General features: G+C 32.1%; 1 protein-coding gene across 2 annotated transcripts in view; it reads left to right on the top strand.

Moving 5' to 3' along the window:
- The first annotated feature begins 5,384 nt into the window (after window positions 1-5,384).
- The window catches only part of LOC134725121 (QRFP-like peptide receptor), a 63,560-nt gene continuing 40,973 nt past the window's right edge, over window positions 5,385-27,971 (top strand). For both annotated transcript variants that reach the window (XM_063588674.1, XM_063588675.1), the window contains exon 1: window positions 5,385-6,343. In XM_063588674.1, the coding sequence (XP_063444744.1) occupies window positions 5,908-6,343 (436 nt within the window). In that variant the 5' untranslated portion in view covers window positions 5,385-5,907. The remainder of the gene's footprint in view (window positions 6,344-27,971) is intronic.

Genomic DNA, 27,971 nt, shown 5'->3' with positions numbered 1-27,971 from the left:
GAATAAATTAAAACAGCACTATTAATTTAATGCATTTGATATATGATCATTCACCAATATTTTAATGGTGCTGTTTTGAAAATCTTTGTTAAAAGCAGCCCTTTTGTGCTGATATTACTTTAAAAAACCATCGATTTATTAATTTCAAGTCATTTTAACATTGCCCTGTACAAACGTTTCAATTACCAAGCCAGATAAAGCAACACTTTCCAAGATGTTTTTGTGTTCAGTTCTCATTAAGTTCGTTTTTTATCTGCCATTTGGAATGTTGTCCAAAAAGTCAAATATCAAAAATACCGAACTCATAGGAAAATCCAAAACAGAAGGTTCGTAATCAAATGACAAAATCATAAGCTCAAACACGTCCAAAGAAAGTTTAACAACTGTCATATTCCTGACTAGGTACCGGAATTTCTTATGTAGAAAATGGTGCATTAAACCTGACTTTATAGCTAGCTAGACCTCTCACTAGTTTGAAAGTCGCATACAATTCCATAACTGGTGAATAAAATGTTTACTAAACACACGTTTGTCTTAGTTATAAATGAACCTGGTATTATTGATGTGTTTTTGTTATATGTCTGCTACTCGGTAAAAATGAAATATTATGAGGTATGAAAATGCATCCCAGGACATCCATAATCAGCCACCGGATGAGAACTCGATGCGTTTATTTGGTAAAGCATCCAATTTCGACTGTTTTCACTCCCATCCTGGTATTTTTAAAACTGGGATTATGATAACGTATTATTAAGGATGGCGAATACCTCTGTTTAAATACCATAAAATCATTAAGGTCATACAAGTCAAGACAAAAAATAATAGCCAATTGAAAACAATGAACTCCAAGAAAAAGCTAGATCGACTGAACCGATATGGTTTCCAGTTTCTGAAAAGTTTATGAAAAGTTTATTAAAAGTAAAGTAGCAAAACAAACGAACTCCGAGGACAATTCAAAAAAAGTAAGTCAAATTGGCAAAATCAAAAGCAAAAACACATCAAACGAATGGATAACAACTGTCATATTCCTGACTTGGTACAGGCCATTTCATACATGTAGAAATGTTTTAAAGCTAGCTTAACCTCTTATTTACATGATAGTTGCAGACAATTCTTTCATATTGCAATTGATAACGAAAAATAACCGCGGTCATAATAGGAACAAATTGTCAAAAAAAGGGGTACTGCAGTCAACATGATATTCAGGCATCGCTCGCCATGTTTGAAATTTCACAATCGGCAATGGGACCAAATCAGATGACAACTTCATATGTAAAAGTATGAGACATTTTAACGATTCACCATCAGTATATTCTGCTTATATTTTACACAAGATGTCAAAAATGATTTTTTTAAACAAAGTCATGTAATTTCATAGATAATTCCTCGTGATACTTTTATCTTTCCGCACTTTATTTAAACCTTATTGATTCTTAAATATATCTACCATTAGTCGAAACACTTAAAATTTAGTACGAACAGCTTAATAATAAATACTAAAACACCAATTAAATCACAGAACGTTTTATGTTAGCGGTGGTATTTGTAGTACTCGTATTGTCATCGGATGAAGTCACGATGTTAATAAGATGGTAATTACTACGTCCGGCCAATATGTTTGTAAGATGAGGGGTATGATATTTCAATGTCCACATCAAACATACTGTTTGCTAGACAATTTATCCTGTGTTCATATAGAAGCAAGTCCAAGCACACATTTACTTTTTTATTTCTAAGATGAGATATTTGGCATTTAATTTCAAACAACTGTGATTAGTTTCTTTTATTTTATCACATGTTTTATACGTCCTTGATCAAGATTTATACAATATGAAATATATAAGTAAGCTAAGGTCCCTAAAGATTTTGAAATGCCAGTTGTAAACTATTTGTTCGTTTCTATGTATCTTGCATTGTTGTTTTGTTTTTGTTGCACTTCAGTATTCTGTTGTTTCGTTGTTTTCCTCTTATAGTTAATGTGTACCCATCGGTTTTAGTTTGTAACCCGGATTTGTTTTCTCTCAATCGATTTACGACGTTAAACAGCGGTATATAACTGTTGCCGTTTATTTATAGGGAAAATGTACTGACGATTTTTTTTAAGGACACATTTTGTTATAAGACCAATTTTAAAAAGCAGCATTATGAAAAAGTCAATGGGAATAGAATATATTCAATACATACGGATGGTTCAGACAGACAGGATCAGATAGAATCAATTTGTTTGAACCCGAATCATTTACCAAACTGACCAAAGATGAATAATCGTTTAGAAGGAACACAAAATTCAGTTGTCGTGCTACCATCATGACAAAGTCGCTGATTAATTCTATCCGAAAGACGGAGGAGCGACAATCAAAAATAGGTTCCTCATTTAGTGAAGTAGATGCACCCTTTTTTTTTTTTTAAATCAAAACTTGTCTCAGCTAACAATATTTAGCACTGAATCTGATCGACTGTTGCTCTCCTAACGTCCAGCGGAAATTTTTTATGTAATTTCAGGACACGACTAAATTTAAAGGAAATAATACATTATGTAGGTTTTGTATGGTAGGCCGACCGGAATAAAAGGAGAGTAGTTTAGATAGCACTGGACACAGAGAGTAATGATGGATAGGGTAATAAGATTGCCTTACAACCACAAGAAACTGTCCGAGAGCTGTTGCAAAGGTTCTTAAACATGCAAAAAATGTGAAATCGCAAAAATACTGAACTCCGCGGAAATTACAAAACTGAAAGTACCTAATCAAATGTCAAAATCAAAAGTTAAAACACATAAATCGAATGGATAACAACTATCATATGCCAAACTTGGTACAGGCATTTTCTTATGTAGAAATTTGTAGGATTGAACGTGGTTTTATAGCTAGCTAAACCTAGAAAATAGAGAGTGACACGATCAAACGCAATTATCTAATGTTGCGTGCGCGTTTAAGAAGACGAAGCTACTTATTAATTCATCTTGCAATCAAAAATGGACACCCAAATTCAGCAAGTTTTTTACTGGTGAAACGAGATATAAGTCCAGGGCTGACCCCGGGTCAACGCTTTGATTTGTTTGGAGTTTGGTATATATTCGATACTAAATACTCAAATACAGCTGCATATTTGATTAAAATTTGAAATTTAATGTACATTTTTATTGTAATTGTGACCTATATATCAGGTATTTACACCACTGGGTCGATGCCACTGCTGGTGGACGTTTCGTCCCCGAAGGTATCACCAGCCCAGAAGTCAACATTTCGGTGTTGACATGAATATCAATAATGTGGTCATTTTTATAAATTTCCTGTTTACAAAACATTGAATTTTACGAAAAACTAAGGATTTTCTTATCCCAGGCATAGATTACCTTAGCCGTATTTGGCACAACTTTTTGGAATTTTAGATCCTCAATGCTCTTCAACTTTGTATTTGTTTAGCTTTATAAATATTTTGATACGAGCGTCACTGATGAGCCTTATGTAGACAAAACGCGCGTCTGGCGTACTAAATTATAATCCTGGTACCTTTGATAACTATTTACACCACTAGGTCGATGCCACTGCTGGTGGACGTTTCGTCCCCGAGGGTATCACCAGCCCAGTAGTCAACATTTCGGTGTTGACATGAATATCAATAATGTGGTCATTTTTATGAATTTCCTGTTTACAAAACATTGAATTTTACGAAAAACTAAGGATTTTCTTATCCCAGGCATAGATTACCTTAGCCGTATTTGGCACAACTTTTTAGAATTTTAGATCCTCAATGCTCTTCAACTTTGTATTTGTTTAGCTTTATAAATATTTTGATACAAGCGTCACTGATGAGTCTTATGTAGACGAAACGCGCGTCTGGCGTACTAAATTATAATCCTGGTACCTTTGATAACTATTTACACCACTGGGTCGATGCCACTGCTGGTGGACGTTTCGTCCCCGAGGGTATCACCAACCCAGTAGTCAACATTTCGGTGTTGACATGAATATCAATAATGTGGTCATTTTTATAAATTTCCTGTTTACAAAACATTGAATTTTACGAAAAACTAAGGATTTTCTTATTCCAGGCATAGATTACCTTAGCCGTATTTGGCACAACTTTTTGGAATTTTAGATCCTCAATGCTCTTCAACTTTGTATTTGTTTGGCTTTATAAATATTTTGATACGAGCGTCACTGATGAGTCTTATGTAGGCGAAACGCGCGTCTGGCGTACTAAATTATAATCCTGGTACCTTTGATAACTATATATAGGTTACTAATAAAAAAATTGAAATGAAATTATTTTTCTTTAGAATAAAACCGTCGAGTAACAAATTATCCGACAGCTTTCCTATCATAAGTTTGAAAACAAAACCTTTTTCATTGTTAACACAGTAATGCAATTTTAGTGGTTGCTGTGGAGCTTATTAAAAACATTTTATCTAGGTACTTAACGTTACGTAGCGAATGGCAATACACTCAATTAAAACGTTCGCTTTAATTAATACCACTAATGTGTTAATGTAACGCCGTTCAATTTTCTATACCGTAAAATCTTTTATAATATTTCTGATATTTCCTGTGGAATTTTGTTATCAGTAAGAATAATAGCTGCAGGTACAAAAATGTAAAAGTCGCTATTATGTTTATCTTAGCACAGTTGTATCAAACAAATTATCATAAGGATGAGTTTCAAATTAAACAAACTGAATGTTTGTTTATTATTATTCTGAACTGGAATAGAACAGACATGCAATGAGGATAACCAGATGGGTACAAATAGCATAAATCACAGACAATATAAGCAATGCGCGGATATATTTATATTTTTACAGTTTATTTTTCTTTCCATTGATAGCAAAATAAAATATATCTTAACTCAAACATGCCAAAATAATAACATCTACTTGTCAGATAGTTATAGATCTGAATACCAGAGAGGGAGGGGAGGCAAGATTAAAAAAAATGAATCGGAGGACTGAAGCAGCTTAATTAATTATCAAAGGTATCAGAATTATAAATTAATACCCCAGACGCGCGTTTCGTCCACATAAGACTCATCAGTAACGCTCAGATCAAAACAGTTATAATGTCAAACAAGTAAAAAGTTGAAGAGCATTGAGGACGCAAAATTCCAAAATTCTAAAATATACTTCTAACATACATTGAAATTAGACATTAGTGGCAAACCTTTAAATCATAAAATATAAATGTATTGAAAAATAATAGTTATACATTTATGACAAATTATAAAACTGATTATTAAGTAAAAATGTACTTTACTTTCTGTTGAGACTTGGCAAGACCGGGACGATGCTACTTTAATATTTTATCTCATTATCTATTGTTTCTTTCATTTCATTTCATAAATAATTCTGTACATGTTAATTAACTTTTTATTACCTACAGACAATCAAGCAGTTCAATTTACTTTCAGATAATTAAACAAAAACAGAAACTATTGTGCATAATAAGACTCTATGAAGAATATGGCAGAAGAAACCGGAAATTATTTAAGAATATAATACTTATTCTAGATACAGCAAAAGGATGGTGTCCCGTTAAGTTGTATGTATATGATCTGTTAATAGATCATTTCAGATTGGATAAAATAATTGGTAGATCGATGGTTCACTTATGGCAAATTGTCGACTTGTATTGTTTATGGGTTATGTGGTGACATCAATCTTTTCCCACTTAGAAATCGTAAGGTTTGGATAATAGTTTTATTGGAAAAATTCTTCACACATTTGACTGTAATACAACTTTTACGATTCAGCAGTTTCATAAACTGTTTCATCAAATAGATGAACTTCAATCAGTTTGAATTCTTTAACTGTCAGATTTTCGTTGATAATATTAAGAAACTTTTTTGAAGTGTAATTAATTATTGCGTTTTTTAAGATGTGCCTACTGAATAAGGCCAACAGGTGGAAGAATGAATGAAACAGAACTATTATTTTCTTCGTCCATCAAAATGAGCGGATTCGAAACAAATGTTTCCAACTATTCTTTGGATACTAACTTTTTTGGAACTAGTACAATGTCCTTCGAAAGGACGACGATGGACATTTTAGATTCGCGTCTACATCCGTATCCTAAAGAATTCCGAAAAGTTCCGTTATGGGAAGCAAGTTTGAAAATATTTGTATATTCCTTAATGATACTGGTATCCGTTATTGGAAATATTCTTATAATTCTAGTTGTTGCGAAAAACAAACGGATGAGGACAACTACTAATTATTATATTGTGAATTTAGCGGCTTCAGATTTATTAGTAACATTGTCCTGTACTTGGGTAAACCTTGTAAGCGATTTATCAGAGGGATGGATACTCGGATCTTTTTTCTGTAAAGTTAACAGTTTTGCTCAAGGTAAGTCACAGATAACAAATTGCAATAATTAATGTTTCAAGGTAGTTCACGTATTTTGATTGTTGACATTTTTACTTATTATGTCTATTTGTTTTGTTCACACATCGTGTTGTCAATATAATAGAATTATACTGTCATAAAAGTGAGATGTTTAGCTAGCTGTAAAATCTGGTCTATTTTACCCATTTCTTCATAAGCAAATGCCTGTACCTAGTCATAAATACGACATTTAGTATCAATTCGTTTGTATTGTTTTAATTTTTGATTTTGCCATTTGCTTGAGGACTTTCATTTTTGAATTTTCCTCGGAGTTCGGTAATTTCGTTATTCTACCATTGATAAGTTTCACTAACTTTTTCAGCAACAGTAAATTATCTATTACACAAGATTCCTACAGTCACAATAATAACCTTAATGTAAAAACAAAATAATCAAAAATCAGGTTCAACTCAGAGAGGGAAAGTCCATTCAGTAAACCTGACAAGATCATAAAAGACTATAAAAATCAACGGACCGAATGACAGCGTTTTCAAAAACAGCGGTTTTTTTTTTAACTGAAATGTTATTTTTTCTTCAGAAGTATTTAAAAAGCTACGTTTCCTTTAGTGTTAGTTTCTTCCCCTGACAGTTGCGATACTCTGGTTTGTACAAACAATTCCCCTGGAGTTTATAAAACAAAAAGATTCTTGTAATGACCAATTGTTTTGGCTCAATTTCTTATAACAGAAGGCATTACTACTCGTGTTTTTTTACAAGACAGTTGGTGTATATATGATTTTACATTGCATTTATATTGATATTTTCCCCCAAACCTGCCCATAGCACGGAGGGTGTTTCTTACATGAAAAATCAGTATAATATATGAACAAACTTTTAGTAATTTTTCCCTGTTATATAGAATTATTATTAAAATTGCTATCGAATGTTTTGTTATATAGTGCTTTAATATGTTAAACATAAAAACATTGTGTTAAATTAATACAGAATTGCAGAACTACTCGTGATTTATACAACACATTTGGGTACATATCTTTACTTGTCAATGAAATGTACACTTCCTCCTAATTGCCAATATCACGTATTGTTCTAAAATGATGAAAATAATGCTTGAACAAACTAAGTAGTCATTTTTTGTGGTTATATAGCATTAAAATTGCCATCGAATGTTATGTTTTATATTTTAATTCAATCTTACGATGTGTAAAAAATAAAAACAAAGTAATAAATTTAAAACAAGAATTAAACAACCGCAAATATTTCGTCTAAAAAACTTTGTACTCATAACTTTGTCAGATTGTACATCAAAGCATAATCTATGTATCAGTAGTTTAAGTACTTTGAACTACAGCAACTGCATGCATTCTGAGATAGGTTAATTAATTCTAGATAAATTAACACAACTGTTTATTTTTATTCTTTAATGCCAATTTATCGAGGTGGGCGCTCTCAATTAACCGACTTTTATTGCATGATCTTCCATTTACATTTATATAATTTTTACTTTCGTCTGAAGTCATATATACCCTGTCTTATATGGACCAAGTTTTGAAATGTACAATCTGAAAAAAAAATCAGATCTGTCTCAGATCGCGTGCTCGTCTATCTAAGATCATATGAGAATAACTTTTATTGCATGATCTTCCCTTCTAAATTAATTTTTACTTAACAAATATTGCGTCTGAAGTCAGATATATATATAAAAAATATGTATACATTTATATTCGGACATCTACTTGTAATATGGTTATATTGAAGATTTTTTTTCGATTAGCAGACAAACTTCTTCTTTATAATAATTGGTTTTACTGTATGTTGAGATAATTCCATGGATTTTGTATACTTTATCACCATGCCATGTACACAGAGAGGCGGACAAAACAAAAATAGGATGTCAAAACGCATATGAACACCGCAAACAAAAAAATATCGACGGTGATCCCAGGTAATCCGGAAGGGTAAGCATATCCTTCTAAACATATTGCACCCGTTAGTACAACGCAGTTCAGTAATATACAAGTGCGAAAGCTGCCAGAGGGACACTCAAACTCGTAGATCGAAAATAAACTGACAACGCCATGGCTAAAAATGAAAAAGACAAACAAACAAATAATAGTACAAATGACACAACATAGGAAACTAAAGACTACGCAACACAAACCCCACCAAAAACTGGTGATGATCGCTCTAGAAGAGTAAGAATATCCTGATCCACATGTGGCACCGTCGTGTTGCTCAATTTATAACAAATAGTTATCAAAGGTACCAGGATTATAATTTGGTACGCCAGACGCTCGTTTCGTCTACATAAGACTCATCAGAGACGCTCATATCAAAATATTTATAAAGCCAAAAAAGAACAAAGTTGAAGAGCATTGAGGATCCAAAATTCCAAAAAGTTGTGACAAATACGGCTAAAGTAATCTATGCCTGGGATAAGGCACGGATTACATATTAACAAACCCGTTAAATAGTCTTATTTGATAATAGGTCACATTCATAAAAAGGGAAGGGGTTGTTGTTACGACATAAGGATAACAATATACATGAGAAGATGTTTTTTTTTTTTTATCTTTCATCGACCGTATTCCCCTGCGAAAATATATACCAAATAAAATTACATATGAACATATGAGTTACGTCTCATCTGATTTCAAATAAAAAGAAAACAGATTTATCGAAACCATTATATTGTCAGGCATCGAGGTTTAGATAATTATATTATAGAAAAATAAAGATGACGTCAATTCTATATGGAGACTTCATTATTTGTGCACTGATTGGTATCAAGCAAACCAAGACATAAAAAATTGCGATATTTGTATTAGATTGCAATAATTTGATTTTATGAGAGGCCTTTATTTTTATCTCTGACCTACAAAATGTATGAACCGATACAATAATCTATTTCTTATTTAAAATTTTAGGTTGTAAAACTAATGATTCTTTTACTTCGTAAGAAAAATCTCTTGTTGAATATGCTTAGTTACTGTGATTCTCTTCATGTAGACTGGTTCCTTTATTTATGAGACTTCGTATAGGGTCTTCTGATGGGGGGACAGGGGGTACCCTTCTCCCTTCTCCCACCCCTCTTCTCCTTTCTCCTACCCCTCTTCTCCTTTCTCCTATCCCTCTTCTCCTTATTTTTTTTTTTTAATTTTCCGGAAAAAAGAGAGATATTTTTTTTTTCTCCAACTTTTTCTCCTTTCTCCCAGCCTTCCTCTCCTTTCTCCTACCCCTTTCTCCTTTCTCCCACCCCTTTCTCCGTTCTTCTATCCCCTTTCTCCCTGTCTCCCTTACCCCTGTCCCCCCTCTCTTCTAAAGAAGAATGAACATAGGCTTGCATTATCGTTTGACTATAGTATCCGTACAAAGATGAGTAATTCTAAGTTGGGCTACTGTGTTGATAACATATTTCCAAATAAAATGTATACCAGATTCAGTTAGACTTACGTCCCATCTATTAACTAAGTGAGAACGAAAATGTGCAACACATGAGATGAATTCCTTTTTTACATTGTAAATACATGTATGTCGTATCTTTGAAGCAACGACCCATGTACATGTTTATTGGAGACATCTCTCTGTAAATACTCTATTCTATTGTAAAGTGTTTTTTTTTTAATTTTGCTGTTTCTAAAATTCAGATGTTATGACAAATACTTTATGACCGGAAAAAAAATCATCATTTTATGAAACTTAATATCGAGAATAATTCAGGGGTTCGTACTGATAACCTTTTTTCATAGAATAAGTTTGTTTTCTATCCATTTTACCTTAATTTCAAATGGCAGCTCAAATTTCCCGCCTGTACTCCCCGTCAAACCCTATAATTAGACCTCAAGATTATATGTATCGTTAATTGTTCTCGTCCTCAACATGCATGAACTTTTACTTTGTTTCGGGACATAACAAACACTGTTGTTGGTTAAAGGATGCTTGTGCTTCAAATATGTTAAACACCGCTACAGTCTGTATGTGCCAGTCCCAAACTCAGAAGCATGTAATTGAGTGGTTGTTGTTGATTCATGTCTGTCATATTTCTATTTCGTAAACTGTTATGAGTTATTATATATAAAAAAGAAGATGTGGTATGATTGTCAAATGAGACAACTCTCCACAAGAGACAAATTGACACAGAAATTAACAACTATAGGTCACCGTACGGCCTTTAACAATGGCCATTAATTTTGTTTTTCAATTGAAATATTTCATACTATCCATATAGGTGCTGTTTATAGTCGAAAATGAGGTATAGGTTTTTAGCAGTTTTGAAGACCTTTCGGTTGCCTATTATAATTGCTCACATCCAGTTCATTTGAACTTTGATGGTTAGATGTTTCGTTTGCAATCATATCACATCTCCTTATTATTTATCAATAACCAAAAAATGATGTCTGTTTAGAGATTACTTTATTTAAAAGTTGAAAAATATAAAAGTACCACATTAATGATCTGTACGTAAGGCTGTATTGTTCCCTTCACTTGGACTGAGAATTGACATGGTTTACTTTTAGTAAGTGACACCTACGTGATGATGAGTGAAACTACGTCATGTATTGGATATTAAAGATAAATGTCCTGGTTATTAATAAAGCCAGCAAGACAACTTTGGATCGCTTTGCCAAACATTGCGTTAAAAGTCAGTTTATATTGGTTCTACTGTGGATTTAGATATCAAAATAGCATAAAAAATACCACGTGTTGTGAGATATGTTTGTTCAATATGGTCTCTTTAAAAAAAAAAGGGAATTTAATCATTTAAAAATGGAAAACAACTTCTTTCGTATTGTTTTTTCTTTTACCTGTGCCGCAATTAGTTAAAGTAAGTCTAGTTCCGTCTCGACTCCGTCTCGACTCCGTTCCTCATTCCGTTATAATCAGACAAAACAAACACTTTGTCAACATAATCTGCAAATACGAAAAGTACACATTAGGGAAAAACATATCTTCACTGCATTTTTTTGTATTAATCATATTAAGTAAATTCTAAGTGAATTGTTAATTTGACTCGACAATTGAGAAAAGGCGCCGAAGGTCTGAAACCAAATATATACAGTGCTATCGTGGCAAGTAAAACAACGTCAAACTGAATAAATAAGAAAAATTACAAATGGTAATTTGAAACTAACTAACTTTTTAAGGTTTGTGAAAGGAAATGCGTTTATTGTGTTTACAGCAGAAGGATTGTTCTCCTCTTTTTTTTTACTTGTATAATGTAGAATTAAACATGATTTATATCATAAGTATGATGATACATAGGTTGTTTGTAACTTTCTTTACAATAGTCAAGGTGCGTGTGTTTTATGACGATATTTCTGTAATTCCGTCTGACAGTCGACTGTGCAAGATCAAAAACCCTTCCTTTTTGTCTAATAGATTTATATTGTATTAGTGATCTCTGTCCAGTCTTGCTTTATCTAATCTTTCAATCTTTTTTTCTTTATGTTTACTTAATTTTTTAACCATTAATCTGCATATAATAATTCCGGATGTCTTGATATTCTTGAATGTAATTTATCAGAAAAGTAACAGCAGCCTGTTGTCTACCACACTTTTTACGTCAATTTGTATAGGGTAAAGTGGGCGGTAAACAGACTTGCTAGGTACAACGGGTACTTCAGAAAAATACTTTGTATGACAGTAACGACATAAAATAACACTGTATATGGGCACAGTGTTGTGCTGTGCATTCTGAGTAAAATCAGATCTATAGCAAATCTCGTGCGCGTCTTTTTAAGATGGTATGACTGAGGATAGTGAAATTAGAGATCTATATTTAAATAAGATTGCGAACGGATTGATGTACATGTACCAGTATACATTATAAAACCTGGACGAAGTTTTAAGTCGACCAAATATACTCGTATAACAGAAGAAAAAAAAATAGAACAAATTTAATCTTCAAATACTCTGATATCAAATATACATGTATTTACTCGTTCATAGTGTATTAACTTACGTTTTTTGATTGATTTAAGCCTGCCAATTGATATTTTATCGTGTGTTTTTCTATGTTGTGATGTAATGCTATTGTTTCAGAAAAAGGGAGAAGGTTTGGTACCATTAAAACGTTTAATCCCGCTGCAAATGTTGGCACCTGTCCTAAGTCAAGAATTTAATGTACAGTAGTTGTCGTTTGTTTATGTAATTTATACGTGTTTCTCGTTTCTTGTTTTTTTCATATATAGATTCGACCGTTGTTTTTCCCGTTTGAATGGTTTTACACTTGTTATTTTGGGGCCCTTTATAGCTTGTTGTTCGGTGTGAGCCAAGGCTCCGTGTTGAAGGCCGTACATTGACCTATAATGGTTTACTTTTTTTTTAAATTGTTATTTGGATGGAGAGTTGTCTCATTGGCACTCACATCACATCTTCCTATATCTATGTATGTCGACATTATCCGAAACACCCCACGTGCACTGAAGTATAATACAGAACTTTGATAACAACATGAAAAAAACAAGTTAGTTATTCTATCGAAATGAAAAACATATGATCCGCTCCAAAATAAAAATAAAAAATGCCATGCACAATGAAATGACCAAGTTCGTTTGATGAGATTAAAAGTTCAGTTAATTGAAGAAAACAAGTGGTTTAAAGTCTAGATAAGTAAAGAGGTATGATGTTTTTTGTTGTTACTTTGTGGGGTTTTTTTTGGGGGGGGGAGGGAAGGTTTTAAAAAATATATTAAGGGTCATAATGTTGTTCTGACTAAGAATTCATCAATACTGTCACAGCGCTACAATTTCTATAAAATTGGATAAATATCACGTAATCCAAGATTTTATCCGGACGTTGTCAAAAATAAAATTTGCACTTCAATTTTACTAGCTTCCTGGTATACTTGCCTGCAAACTAATGAAATTCCGATTTGGTACGTAATATGTAATTCAAGACAAATTACTTGAGTCTCCTTAATGCAATAATAGTGTTTTCTTACTCAAATTCTAATTTGTTAAAGATAAAATTGAGAATGGAAAACACAACGACACGTATTAATGATATAAAAATGTATTTACATGTATTTTTGTATCAGTGCAAAAAAGGAATAATAATCTGTCTGACACAACAACAATTATAACATAAATTAGGACGAAGAAAAATAACAAAATGTATTTTTGTTAACGATAACATAACAACACGTATTAATGATTTATTTACATGTATTTCTGTATCAGTGCAAAAAAGGAATTTAATCTGTCTGACATATCAACAATTATAACAAAACGTTAAGACGAAGAATTTAGCAAATGCATTTTTTGTAAGATATTTAAATTTCAAGATCTGAATGCAATGTATGATGACAACTTGTGGGTAAAGATTCATTATAGCAATGATGTTTAGTTGTCTTTATTCGAGTGTGTCACGAAATAAGACAATCAATAGTTACTCATATGACAGTTTATCAAGTGTCACGTGCTCGAACAGAAAAAAATATACTCTTGTTGTGCGCTAATGGTTTTGCTCAAGGACCGTACGGTAACCTGTTAACCTTCTAGTACTTTTGGTCTCTGGTGAAGAATTGACTCTTTGACAACCATGCCACATCCTTTAATTTAATATGCAAGTATGCACTAAGCTACATTGTACATGTACTACTGCATTGAAATGACTTGAAATCCTGTGTTTCGTACCTTCGACATAAAATAAAAATAGTTCCTAGTTCGATTTTAGTATTGGAAAGTTTTGCATTGATGTTAAATGTTTAATAATGGTTTTCTATGTTTCATGATTTTCTTAGAACGAAAACAAGTCTTACAATTACAAGCATGGAGTTACACGCGATGTCGTGCCAAGTAACCCCTACTCGTTTTTAATAATTGACAAAAAATGACATGCTCAATGGATATAAAATTTAAAGTATTGTCAATAAGGAAGGAGATATGAAAATGGTTTATACGGTACAACCCGCCATAATTAAGTTTCAGCCAAATATAAAATCATTCTGGTTTTTTTTTTATAAAAACTGGGAAATGTCGGTTATTCATTTTCATTGGAAATCATAAAATATCAATTAAGAATGACTGTATTTGTGTGCACGTGTAAAGCGTTGACCGAAGTACATTTTGTATGAAGCACTATATTAATACTAAAAGATGTATTTGATACATTTTTTTTTTGCTAGGATAATAGAAACAGGGACTATGTCAAAGAGAAACCCCACCAAAGAACTGAAACAAAACAAGGCCACCAAGAATTTGTCTTCAATGAAGCGAGAAAATTCCACACCCGTAATCGGGCTTCTAAAATAATGTTTACTAAATCAGCGATATTGCTTAATACATAATTTATTCATTCAAATTCTACAAAGAGGCAATACACAAATTAAAAGTTACCGTACTTCTCACGACGATAGAAGATCAGTTTGCCATTTTCCATGTCTTTTGGATTAGTTAATTGCCACATAATACGAGTAAAATGTTGTCGAAGTAGTCCCTGAAACTTCAATAATAAATCTTCCGTAATTCAAGCGAAATATGTAAACATGGAATACGAATTCTTTCGAGTGCAATTGGGTTAATAAACAAATTTCCGTTGCGCTAAAAATTAAACACACGAAAGTCATCATAGTTCCTAAGTACTGATGCGTAGAGTGCAAAAATCCGAAGCACTCATTTACAATAAGAATTTCTTATCCCGGGCATAAAAACAATGGGTTTATTCCTTGAATGCCAACATCCTTTGATCTACCGACAATTTACCTGTAAAATCATGTTGGCATTCGAGGAATAGGTGCAATAGTTATCACAACAAAAGTGGATGCTTTTCAAAACAATCATTCTAATTAAACAGAGAGGTAAATTCCAGGTAGTTAAATCACATTAATTTTCATGTTTGTAAAAATGTTGAAAATTCATTCAACTGCTTGAACCAATATGCTCTTCTCTAAACTTTGAAATTGTTGCATCACTAGGTCTTTGGACTTTTTTCAATATTTCTATAGGTTTGTGTGCTGTAATTTTCTCCTATTTTATTTGATGGAATTTCTCAGAACTTTGTATATTCTCATACTTTTTTCATAGCATAAAAAGAAGAACTTTTTGAATAATAATTTTGTTTGCAGACAGAAAACACAGAAAACACTACATATATATACAAGTCAGGAGCCTCTGGCCTTTGTTAGTCTTGTATTATTTTAATTTTGGTTTCTTGTGTACAATTTGAAAATTAGTATGGCGTTCATTACACCTGAACTAGTACCGGTATATATTTGTTTTGGGGCCAGCTTAGGTAGCAATAAACAGTTAGGAAAAAATATTAAAATTTGCCCTTATAAATTTTACCATCCCCTTTTCATTGCTTTCTTGCAATATCAAGCTTACTGTTTGTGTCATATCTGAGCATATGTATGTAATCAGAATCTTCCATAGATTTTATATCCAGTATATAAAATGGTTAAATATAATTTCTTTTGGGTGTATCCATGGCAACAATCTGCATTTATTTGTTATTAAATATTGCAAAAAGGGGGGAAAAGATGTCACATATTTCCCCCAAATTTGGCTAAAAGTAGAATTTCAATCGCTTGAAGTAATACCTTTTCGGAAACTGTGTACATATATCATTCAGCAAATCTAATGAAAATCATATGTCTTTCATCTCATTTTTTTGTACTGAAAATTGCGTCAAAAACTTCGTGTAGAAAAAAAGTGTTTGTAAACATTACATTAATTTCTGGACCGATGGCCGGTCTAGCTATGAAAATACGGATTGTCAAACAGAAAACAGCCCATAAAACATGTAAAAAATAATCTTGATGCTCTTATAAACCATCTTTGAAGGCTAAATTAGCACTCAGCTGTCTAAAAATGAATTTTATTACACAATAACTTTCCTATTTGAAAAATCCACAGGGGCCAAAATGCGAAACTAAACTCCTAACTGTAAACTCCTAACTGTGTATTGCTACCTTAAGGACGCCTCCGGATGCGGGCATTTCTCGCTACATTGAAGACCTGTTGGTGACCTTCTGCTGTTGTTTTTTTTTATTTGGTCGGGTTGTTGTCTCTTTGACACATTCCCCATTTCCATTCTCAATTTTATATAACATATTAAAGTAAACAGATAAGCAGATTGACAAAAAGCACTTTAAATCTTCAAATGTGAATATTGTTGAATATTTTATACAAGCCATTTTCATTTGACAGTCTATTACAAGTTTAAAATTTAACAAATTATTGTTCAATCAAAAAAGTTAAAAAAAAGTTTATATTTACTAATAAAATATTCAATATGATATGGATTTAGAAGATAAAATCTTTAGTTTGAAATAATTGTATTTTACTACAATTTCTTTTTTTCTTTTTTTAAATATGTCTTATGTTAAGAAATATTTCCATTCCCAAAATATTTATTTTAATAAAAAGTAGTGAAAATATTTTTATTTTCTTAAATCTATAGAATTCATGATACTTTTAACCCCAAAATCTTCTATATTTTCTTATCAAAAAGTGATTAAATGTTGCAATTTTATCAAGTTCTCTGATTAAGTTTTACAGTTTAATACGGTGACCTTTAATACTTATAAAATCATTTAAATAGTTATAAAAACACCTATTGTTCTTATACAAACATCTATTGAAATATTTTTGTTGGCATTCAAGGAATAGGTAACATATAAAATGTTGGCATTCGAGGAAGACACCAAACAATGCCGTATTTTGCGAAACCTTTTCAACTTTTGATCTTCAGTGCTTTACAACTTTGTACTTTTTTCACTTTCGATCTTTTATATCTGGGCGTCACTGGTGAGTCTTGTGTGGACATGGCGCGTTTTTGGCGTATTGAATTTTAAACCTGATGCTTTTTGTAATCTATTAATCATGTTTTTCTGTGTCTAATATGTTCTCCTATTTATTTGTATTGTAGTCCTGTAATATTTTGTTGTCATTTCAATGTTGTATTTAACTTTGCCATTAAAGTGCGAGGTTTGGCATGCCTTAAAACCAGGTTCAACCCACCACTTTTATTCCCCTTTAAAAGTGTCCTGTACCAAGTCAGGAAGATGGTCATTGTTATAATATTGTTCGTTTCTTTTTGTGTTGCATTTTAACGTTGAGTCGTTTGTGTTTTCACTTATTTTTGAGATATTGAGATAAGACGTGGCACGGTACTTGTCTATCCCAAATTCATGTATTTAGTTTTCATGTTACATTTGTTATTCTCGTGGTGTTTTGTCTGATGATTGGTCTGTTTCTGTGTGTGTTGCGTTTCGGTGTTGTGTCGTTGTTCTCCTCTTATATTTAATGCGTTTCGCTCGGTTTTGGTTTGTAACCCCGATTTTGTTTTTTGTCCATGGATTTATGAGTTTTGAACAGCGGTATACTACTGTTGCCTTTATTTACAGTAAATGAATATAATTCAGTAATTGAAACGCATTCCGTGCGGGAAATTCTCGCTACATTGAAGACCTGTTGGTGTCCTTTTGCTGTTGTTTTTTTCTTTGGTCGGGTTGTTGTCTTTGACACATTCCCAATGTTCATTTTCAATTTTAATATAATTAATTCTTTTTTTTTAATCATGGGCAAGAACGTGTTTCTAAAATATATGAAAGTTCAATCCCCTTCATGCAAGAGATATATGCAAGATTGGTGTAAGGCGGAATCGGGTTGTGTTACTTTTTTTTATCTTAACGTTCCGAGATAAGATATTAAACTAATCTTCTGTTCGAAATTTTCCAATACACCTTATCAGAGTGAATAAAAATGCGAGCACCAAATAAATCAGACAATAAATAATAATTATAGTCAGTGCATCTTGATCAGTGGGAGAAAAAAAGCCATCAAGACATAAATTGCAGTCCTATCACATGTGGCCAATTTCGTAACCTAATTGTGCAGAATGTAATATGTTTCTTATCAAGAACATTTTTCTCTGTTTCCAAGTTCAATGTCTTAATTAAAGAACATTTTATCGGTAATGAAGAATAATGCTCTTTCATTTTGTAACTATACAAATCATAATGCCATAATTTTATACATAATTTGTTTACGAAAGAATCTAAAAAATGAGCTCGACATATATATAATTTGCTAACAGCCGATATAAGAATAAACATGGTTTTAATCAGGTGGCTAAATGCGTCATAATCATTTAGCTTTCAAACACTTCAAAAGAAAAAAAAATGGATTTTCACAATTTGTTTTCAGCAAAACTTGTTTTCGTTCAACTATTTGCATTAATTATCTTCTGTGTCTTGTAATTTGTGATTTAAAATATTTTCCCTATATTATAAAAATTGTATAACTAGATATGCATTTAGAAACTCTACTTTGTTTCAATTGGTTACTACTCTTTAATTATCAACATTTTACTTATTTCTACATCTAGAATATAAAGAATTAAAGATATTACATGCAGGCCTCTACACTAACTTTTTTTCAACTTGTCCTGTAGGACAAGTACATACCAAAATTTACATGTCCACATGAATTTGCTATTTGTCCAAAAAATTTCTATTAAAAATAACCTTTTTACATTTTTAGTTGATTAAAGGAGCAAAACGAAATTAAACGATATAACAGAATTTGATTTATTTCTTTTGAAATACTTTTCAAAAATATGAGTCAAGTACAACTGCGAATTCAAAGTAGTCATGTCACAGGAATTAGGTTCTAGTTTTCATCAATGCCAGTCTCATCAGACTCTACACATGAGGCACCATCTCATAGGCCAATATACACTCATTGGATTTGTATCCTGTTTTTTTTAAGTTAAAAAAAAAGCTTATTAAAATGCAATCAACAACAAGAGGAAGGTTTAGCCATCATACATGTAAGGTCTGATTGCCGATGAGACAACTCTCTGCAAGAGACCAAATGAAACAGAAATTAACAACTACAGGTCACCATATTGCAAGTATTGTTTTTTTCTACTTATAATCAAATATGATTTTGTTAATTTTATGGTAAATAAAAAAAAATACCAGTATGGTATTTATTATAAGGAACAGAATAAGGTAGCAAAATGAGGTACAGTTTTGTCTTGGTCCCGAAATGTCTCCTGTCTTGCCAAACTGTCTATCAATCATGTCTTTTAAATATGTCTCCTACGGTGCCAAACTGTCTATTAAACTTGAAGCTGAATCCTCTGAGGTGACGAACTGTCCTATAAAGTTACCTTATCTACAAAGCGCATCATTGATTCGGATTATTAAGACTGGTTTCCAGAGAATAGTATACCTTTTAGTTTTACCTGTTAAAAAGTACCTGACAAAGAACCAGTTAAAAATTATCGATCGCAAGTAAACATGTTGAAGAAAAAGGCTTTGCATTTGAATAAACAGAATACAGAAACATGTCAAATTAATATTTGTTTTCTTGTTTTTTGTTTATAATTACTTTGTTCATCAAAGTTGAATTAAATTTATTTTCTGCAAATCAAATTTTGTACTTGTCCCGACGGACAAGCTTGATACAGCTTTTACTTGTCCGACCTTTTTTCCCTCTGGTACCGGACAATCGGACAAGCGTTATTGTCGAGGCCTGCCATGGATCTCAATCCGAAGATTAGAAATAAGTTATCAAACTGTTCATTCTAAAGTTGTACTGTTACATCATTGTCCCAGGTTAAGGGGTTAGGGTTGGGGTGTCCCGCTTACATGTTTAACCTCGCCATATTCTCTATGCACATTTTATTGTATGTTCCGTCCCAAGTCAGGAATCTGTAATTCAGTGCTGTCGTTTGTTGCTCTGTTACATATGTGCTATTCGGTATTTTTTTTACATAAATTAGACAGCTAGTTTTGTTGTTTGAATTGTTTTGCATTTATCAATGTATGGTCTTTTATAGCTGACCATGCGATATAGACTTTGCTAATTAAAAAAGGCCGTACGGTGACCCATAAAGTTCTGTGTCATTTAGTATATTGTGAAAACTTGTCTCATTGGCAATCACACAACATCTTTTTTTATATGTATAAACAGAAATATTGAATCGTTTCCCATGGTAAATACTGGTCCATATAACTGGCATATTTAAATTGTTTTTAGCACAAATACTGCAATGTAAAAAAAATCACCACATCCATAAAATTAATTAATTATTAAATCATTTGATCAAGGAGGATATCAAATGCCTAGAGCATGTCCAGAAATCAATGTTTCAATCATTTACGATTTTGTATCAATAAAAAGTTCTCAAGTTTAACTAATTCAAAAGATCCGTTATAATTGAATATTAAAGACAAACGTTGAAGTTTGCGATGAATATGGGGCTGGCTATAGGTCACCCAAAGAATAGCTCATTTTTGAAAATGCAACTCCATTTCTTAAGTATTTGTAAAAGCAAAAATCACGACCCCCTATATTTGACTAGGGATATAGAAACATGGTCTTTCCTGGACTTCTTATAATGTCCGGCAGTTAATCCATGTTTAAATTTGCTAGATGTATACATTATACGGTCGGAATGGGGACATTTTCTTTGATTTGAACTCGTCTAAAATATGTATCACATATTTGCCACTGGACAAGAAGGACCTATTAAATCAATTATACAATCTGTTTATTTTTTTATATTTTCGACATTTTTATATATTGTTTGTTGTTTGATTAGTGGTTACTTAATTAAGGTAACACGATACCGAATGATGTTACGCCACGAGTTATCGTTCCTGACGTTATCGAATAACGTTCACACATAATGTCATACAAGCCGATGCATCAGGTTTTGCAATCACAAACTGATAAAATTATAAAAAAAATATTGGGTATTTATGTGACATTTTTTATGGTAACTTTTTCTGGATACTTGATGGAGTAAAGGAAAGTAGTTCCGGAACGGAAACGATTACTGTACGGAGTTTGACTAATGTCCTGACAACCTGACAATGTCCTGACAGAAATGAAAATGTTAAATACCTATTTTCTTATTGAAGGATTATAACTTGAAATTTGGAACCAAGCAAGATGAGAACTTATATTTAATAAATAAAAGGGAATAATGAAAAACATGATATAAGAGTTAGAAAACTTGCCCTGACCAAATTGATTTTGAAACTTTTTATGTCCTGACAGCTATGAACCAGCGTTTTTTATTTTTTTATTATTGACTAGATAGACTTCAAATTCAATTCCATGGCAGATTAAAACATTTAATGCAATAATACAAGAAAAAAAAAAAGAAAACTTGACCTGAACATCTACATCTTTCCCGTGACTAATGTCCTGACCGATGTAAATTGTTTATAACTTTCTTTTCTTTGAAGGATCGACTTCAAATCTGATGTCAAAGAAGATTCTGACATAAAATATAGAGATATAAGAAAGGGATCATTTAAAAAACAATAATCAAAGAGTTAGAAAACTTGACCTTACCAACATCGACTCTGCCCTGACTTATGGCCTGACCGATGAAGAAAATGTTAATAATTTTTTTTATACTTCTCATTGTTAATTTTTAAAAATGTATTACTTTACTTTTACATATTCTGTTTCTTTAAAATTAAAGCATCTGAACGATTTATCTACATATAACAGACAGAGTTTTATCACAGGTCTTTATTCTTGGTATATGTCTGCAATAGATACTTTTTCATGATGAACGCCGTATTCCCATGAAATTTTGTTTTGAAAGTAGAAATCTAATCTATAGAAACTTAGGATGATGTGTAAAAAACACGGGGAATGGTTGGTACATCTATTAATTCGTGTTAAAATGGTCGTCAAAAACACCGCTCGGGCAAAATGGAAAAAAAGAAATTTATCTGGATGAGAATACGGATAGAATTTAGGCGATAATGCACAATACAAGCAGTCTTTGCAACTCATACAAAAATAGTTTGTTTGTATGGAATGTTAAGAAAGTGGTTTACTTGGTTATTTTGCCGAGTATCTTTCTCTATGTTCCAGTATAAAAAGTCTCTGAAACTCATTGTTCTGTACAGAGTAAATCCGATATAGTTTCGGAAATTTTTGAAAAAAAAGTGCTAGATTTGTAATCCTATAGACCAAGTCTACACGGGATAAACAGCAACATAGGGATAAAGCCTGAAAAAGTTAACGTAGGCTGAGAAATACATGGGAACTTGATTCGGCAAAAATAAAATGAAAAAGCAGGTCCTGTTACAGTCTGATTAAAGCCATCCCCAATATGTCACAAAACGCAAGTTGATAGTCGGGACTGGCTATAGTCAGTCTGGTTTCGTTACAAATTTTTTCTCTCCAAATTTACAATCAAACGACTGACTAATTATTATTCAAACGGAAAATAGAGACTGAAATAGCTAGATCTTGAAATCCTTTAGATTTTATTTTCGTGTTAATTACGCTTGCACGTGTATTTGGTGGCAGTGTGGTGTTTTTGTGTGATTTGAGGTAGAAATAATGTACATGTACAAGTTCGGAGACAACACGACTGAAAGAGAATTTTTAGGCCCTGAGGGACATATTGCTCACATACTTAGGCAGCAACCATTTGATATTATTGTAATACTAGTATAAAATGTATTAGCATGAGCTTTAGAAACAGGATGGAAAGCGAGACTCGCCGAGCTTTCCACTTGTTTCGTAGCGAGTGTAAAAACCTTTTATAAATCTGACAATGTATATTGCACATAATTTTATATTTTGTTTATAGCCTAGAAATTACCCTAAGGCCTTGGGTTAATAGGGATAAAATATGGTCACTTGGTCTTCTTCCGACCGGCAATTAAATGCTTCCAAAGTGAGGCGTCCATTTGGCTATGCGGGATGTATTATTTTTTTATAAACTGCGTCTTGAACATGCATAAAATATTTGCCACTGGACGTAAAGTTACCAGCAATCAATCCTACAATTCAAAATCGTCACTTGAAACTAATAGAGCACGCCACATCATATTGTTTCACCCGTGTAAATTCGACCGTCAATCTCACACTTGATAGTCTTTTTGCTTCAGGTTTAAATTATGTACCTGTTTTTAAAGGTGCGCATATCGTCCGGATTTTCTTTTTTTTTTGTTGTTCATGACAGGTTACTTGATTAGGCATTTTGAAAAATTCTAAAGGCCCGCAGAGTACAGACTCCGGGTATCATCTCCTACATGTGGAATTTCAAGTTTGAGCTTTTATGTTTCGCAGTTTGTTTTACTTATAAAGAATGTATATATGATCTCAAGATTTGTTTTATAAAATAATTTTCCACAAATGACAGACTGTTAAACTAATAGTGAAATTTTGTATACAGTTTGCAATGTGTGTCCGACTTGCTGAACAACACATTTATACCACGCAAAGCACACTATATTAATGTACAAATGTACGTAGCAGGTCAAGAATATAAGTTTTGAATTTTTCTTTGAGTTTTGTTATTTTATTTATCATGCATGAACTATTTGCCACTGAACGTTAAACAACCATCAAAAACAGAGCAATTATATCACTGTTAACTGAATCAAATTTCTAAAGTACTATTTTTCTGCATGGATGTAGCAATGACACCACCATTGTCATTAAAACCTCAGTAATTCAAATGAATCACACGTAAAAAAAATCATGTTATTTTCACTCGCATTTAAAAAAAATATGACTGTATTATGCTCGTTAAGTGTAAAAATCAGACGAGATTAATGTTAAATTCATGTTAGTGAAATTTCTATGTGCAGGACGAAATAAATTTCATCAGTAGAATCTCATATAACTAGGAAATCTACGGAAACCTGACAGGGGAAACGAAAATAAAATAAACACCCTTCAGATCCCAACACATTTTGCGGAGAATAACGTTACATTCTGTATTCAATAACGTCACACGTTTTCGGTCAAATTCAAAGGGTATCAATCAATTTTGAAGCCATTTATCTCAAAAACAAGGATAGTGACATATGATTTTCTATACATGTATGAATTCAGTTTGTAATTCTGAATATTATGTTAGTTTTTTGTTGTTCTCCGTATATAAGAACATAGCCATCCATTGGAAAATCTATAAAGGTTAGCCAAAAAACAGGCATTTCCCCTATATACCTAAGTAAATTTGTCGCCAAAATCGACGTTTTCAAATGAAAATACCAAGAAAACAAAAATGGTGAACCCCATTTTTTATTACATATTTCGATGTAACTCGGTGCAAAGAATGCGTATGCGAAAAAGTTTGGAAATCGGGAGATATGCCATTCGGTATCGTGTTACCTTAATTTAAAAAAAAGATTATCTGAAATGGTTAAAACACATTATGTAGGGTTTTTGGAATATCGAAAAATATGAATGAACGAAATGACTAATTGAACACCAACGCATACCACGTGATGATGAACATCTTACCTTGGGCTATCAAACATTGAATGGAATAAATGTTCGAGCGCGTTACGTTATCTTCTCTGTAAATGAATACGAAATTGTACTAAGTATCTCAAATCTTAGAAAACAGCCCATTAGATGCTTGGAAACAGAACCGCAAGGGAATTCATATCAGCCTAAACCTTATCTGTTATGCAAGTATCGGTACTGTTGTCCTTAATCTACGTCTCGAAACAATTTTTACGTTAAGATAATAAAATTCATAGCCATGTTTAATCATTGTAAACATAAATATGTCGCTTGTTAACGACCAATTCTTCGTGAAGATCTAAAAAGCACTGCATTCAAGTTTTCATGCTATAAACTTATTGTACTGTCCATGAATGAATATTAAAATATCGTACTTTATCTTTTTGGTAGATAATTTTATGCCCTGAAATGAAATACTTCTTTTATCATTGCCCAAGGAAACAAAAGTGCAAAAAGTTACATTCTATCACAGTGACTTGCAGTACAACTAAGCGAAAAAAAACTCATCTTGAAAAAAATATTTGATATCTTAACATTTATCTTATTACAGTTAACGTACGCTCAAGGCCAATATGTTTTCTACGTTACAGAAATTAAAAGAATACGTTAACTTTCGTTTCCATCATAGTTCCAAAAAGATAACATGCTGGAAACTTTGATTGACATTTAATCAACATTTAAGGCTTTTTCATTATCAAAACAGTTCAAAACAACCACAAGGCAGCAAAAATGTTTAGCAAATACGGTCATGTAAATGCGATTTTTTTTAAATTTTGGATCAAAGTTATTTTCTCCAATAGATATAAGAAGATGTGGTATGAGTGCCAATGGTACAATTCTCCATCCAAGTCGCAGTTTGTTAAAGTAAACCAAATGTAGTATATTCTCTTTTTCTTATGATTTGGTGCAGCGGGTCGTGAATAATTCTAGTAATTATTATTCCGATTAGTTTTACAAGGTCTTAACTAATAAGCAAAACCGTCTGATGTTTGAGCCAATATGTTACGTCAAACCTTCTATATTTGAATTGTCATTATTGAAAATTAACGCGAGTAAAGATTACAATGAAAATTTGACATGGTTGAGAAATGTGCGATTTTACATGGTTCAGTTTAGCGCCAAGAAATTTATCATGGTTTTAATACTTTATTTAGTTGAGTTGCGTTTCTCAATATTGAGTTAGTTATGAAGTGTTTTTTTAAATCGTTGTATTACTTTCGTCAATTTTCTTTGTATACATGGTGTTGTAAATTAAGTATTCTTACTAGACTAATGTTTTTTGGTTTCTTAATTTATATCTTCAAGCCTTTGTTTTAATATATACGAATTAATTGATTTGTTGAGTTTTCACAACGAACAGTGCCTTGTTTAACATAATTTTTTATATATTTATTTAAGATCAGATTTTTTTCTCTAAAAAATAAAATGTATTATAGGTTTGTTCAGTAATGTTGATCTGGCCGATGCTTCATACTGAGGTGTTTTCAATTTATCTAGGTTAAGCATTTGTCTTACGACAGAGTTATTAAAGCGAATATTGTAAATACTGCACTCTGTTAACTACTAGTGTACAAGTAATCAAGGATACTTCAATCATAAGGCCCCCTAATGGCTCCTTGAATTCGAACATTACGATGTATTCAAAATCTATTAGATAACAAACTTCACATTTCTTAAGTCAGGTGTCTTACATATTTTCCTCAGGGCTTCAAACATTTTGCATTTGATCCTAGCCTGTTTTTGTGATCTTGTCATTGTATAAGAGCCAAGACCCAAACCATAAAGATATTTTGCAAAACAATAGCTTATACATGTACATGTACAAGAGTAACAAGACACTGACGGCTGTTCAAGTAAATGAGATATATTTTGGATTAGTCCTTGTGTTATTTCTAAATTTGTAAAAAAAACAAACAAAAAAAAAAACATATGCGTATACTAAGTAAAATGACAATTAAAGTTCAAATAATTTAAATTGAAAAAATACTGTTGACATCTTAAGTGACGTTTCTATACTACAATATCCAAATTAAGTCATACATGTAGGTTAAATTTATTAATTCATCAATAAAATTATCATAACTTAATTTTAAGGGTTCGGTAGTGGCCTCATTATACTATCTCCTTTGCATACTTTCTCCAATTAATTATATATCAAATACATTGTTCTGTAAACTGTAATACAATTGGAAGATCCAAAAGAATACTAAATGAGTAAACATAAGAAAGAAAGCATGTAAAGCAATACGTTTGCTGAAGGTGTTTTTTTAATTACAAATCCAGATTAATCTGAAAAAGTTGAGTAAGCAAAATACGTGGAAGGCCCTGATACTGTATTTGACAGCCACATTATTAGAATTAACCTTCTGAACTCAGGAAAGCCTAAAGCTACCAATTGAATACCAATATGTCACAATAATTCAACAACACTTATCGATTTATCAGAATTGTTCCTTAGATTTACAAAACAAATTGTAGGCACATGATACACTACATATATGCAAAATTAAAACAAGTTGGTCTGAAACTTTCTGTTTCAAGGATATATAAAATATGTGAAGACACAGCTTTTAGAAATTACATATAAATAATGGTACTAAGATATGTAGAGAACAATGTTGTACGTTAGTTTATTATTAGATGCATAAAACCAAAGACGCCAGGGGTCGAATGTTTAAGAATCTGTAGATCAGTATTTCTGTTTCATTAAAAATAAATTTGCGTTCCTCATAGTTTTTCAAATTGCAAACACAGATTTACTCGCATACCCTACTCCCAAAACAAGATAAATATGGTATGATATCATAATGGTTTCTATCATACATTTTAGATATTATATTCGATACATACCAATTAGTAGTATGTTATTGAAACCTATGTGTATTATAATCATTTCAGGCAAGTCACTTTCTCCTCAAGTGACAAATAACATATTAAACGGTTTAAGAAACAAAACAGTGATAGATATCAGAAAATGTGTCATGAGTGCCAATGAGATAACTCTCCATCCAGGTGATAAATGTTACACTATATAAGTGATGAACTCAGCTCCAATTGCTTATCATATAGAAAACAATGTCAACATATTATAAACCCGAACCCTTGACATTTAGTGCCTTTTGAAATTTGATGCTAATGGTGCCAGTTGGATGACAGTTATTTTCACTTTTAACTTCAATAAACATGATATATTACGTTTATTGATTATTATATTTACATTTCATTTGTTTGCACCTCATGTCCTAAGTAAGAAACCTGATGTTCATTGGTTCATACGTGTTTCTCGTTTGACCGTTGTTTTTCATGTTTGAATAGTTTTACACTAGTCATTTTTTGGGGCCCTTGGTAGCTTGCTGTTAGGTGTGGGCCTAGACTTCGCG

Source organism: Mytilus trossulus, chromosome 7 (assembly GCF_036588685.1).
Source record: "Mytilus trossulus isolate FHL-02 chromosome 7, PNRI_Mtr1.1.1.hap1, whole genome shotgun sequence".
Lineage (NCBI taxonomy): Eukaryota > Metazoa > Mollusca > Bivalvia > Mytilida > Mytilidae > Mytilus > Mytilus trossulus.
This window is presented reverse-complemented; position numbering and strand designations above follow the sequence as displayed.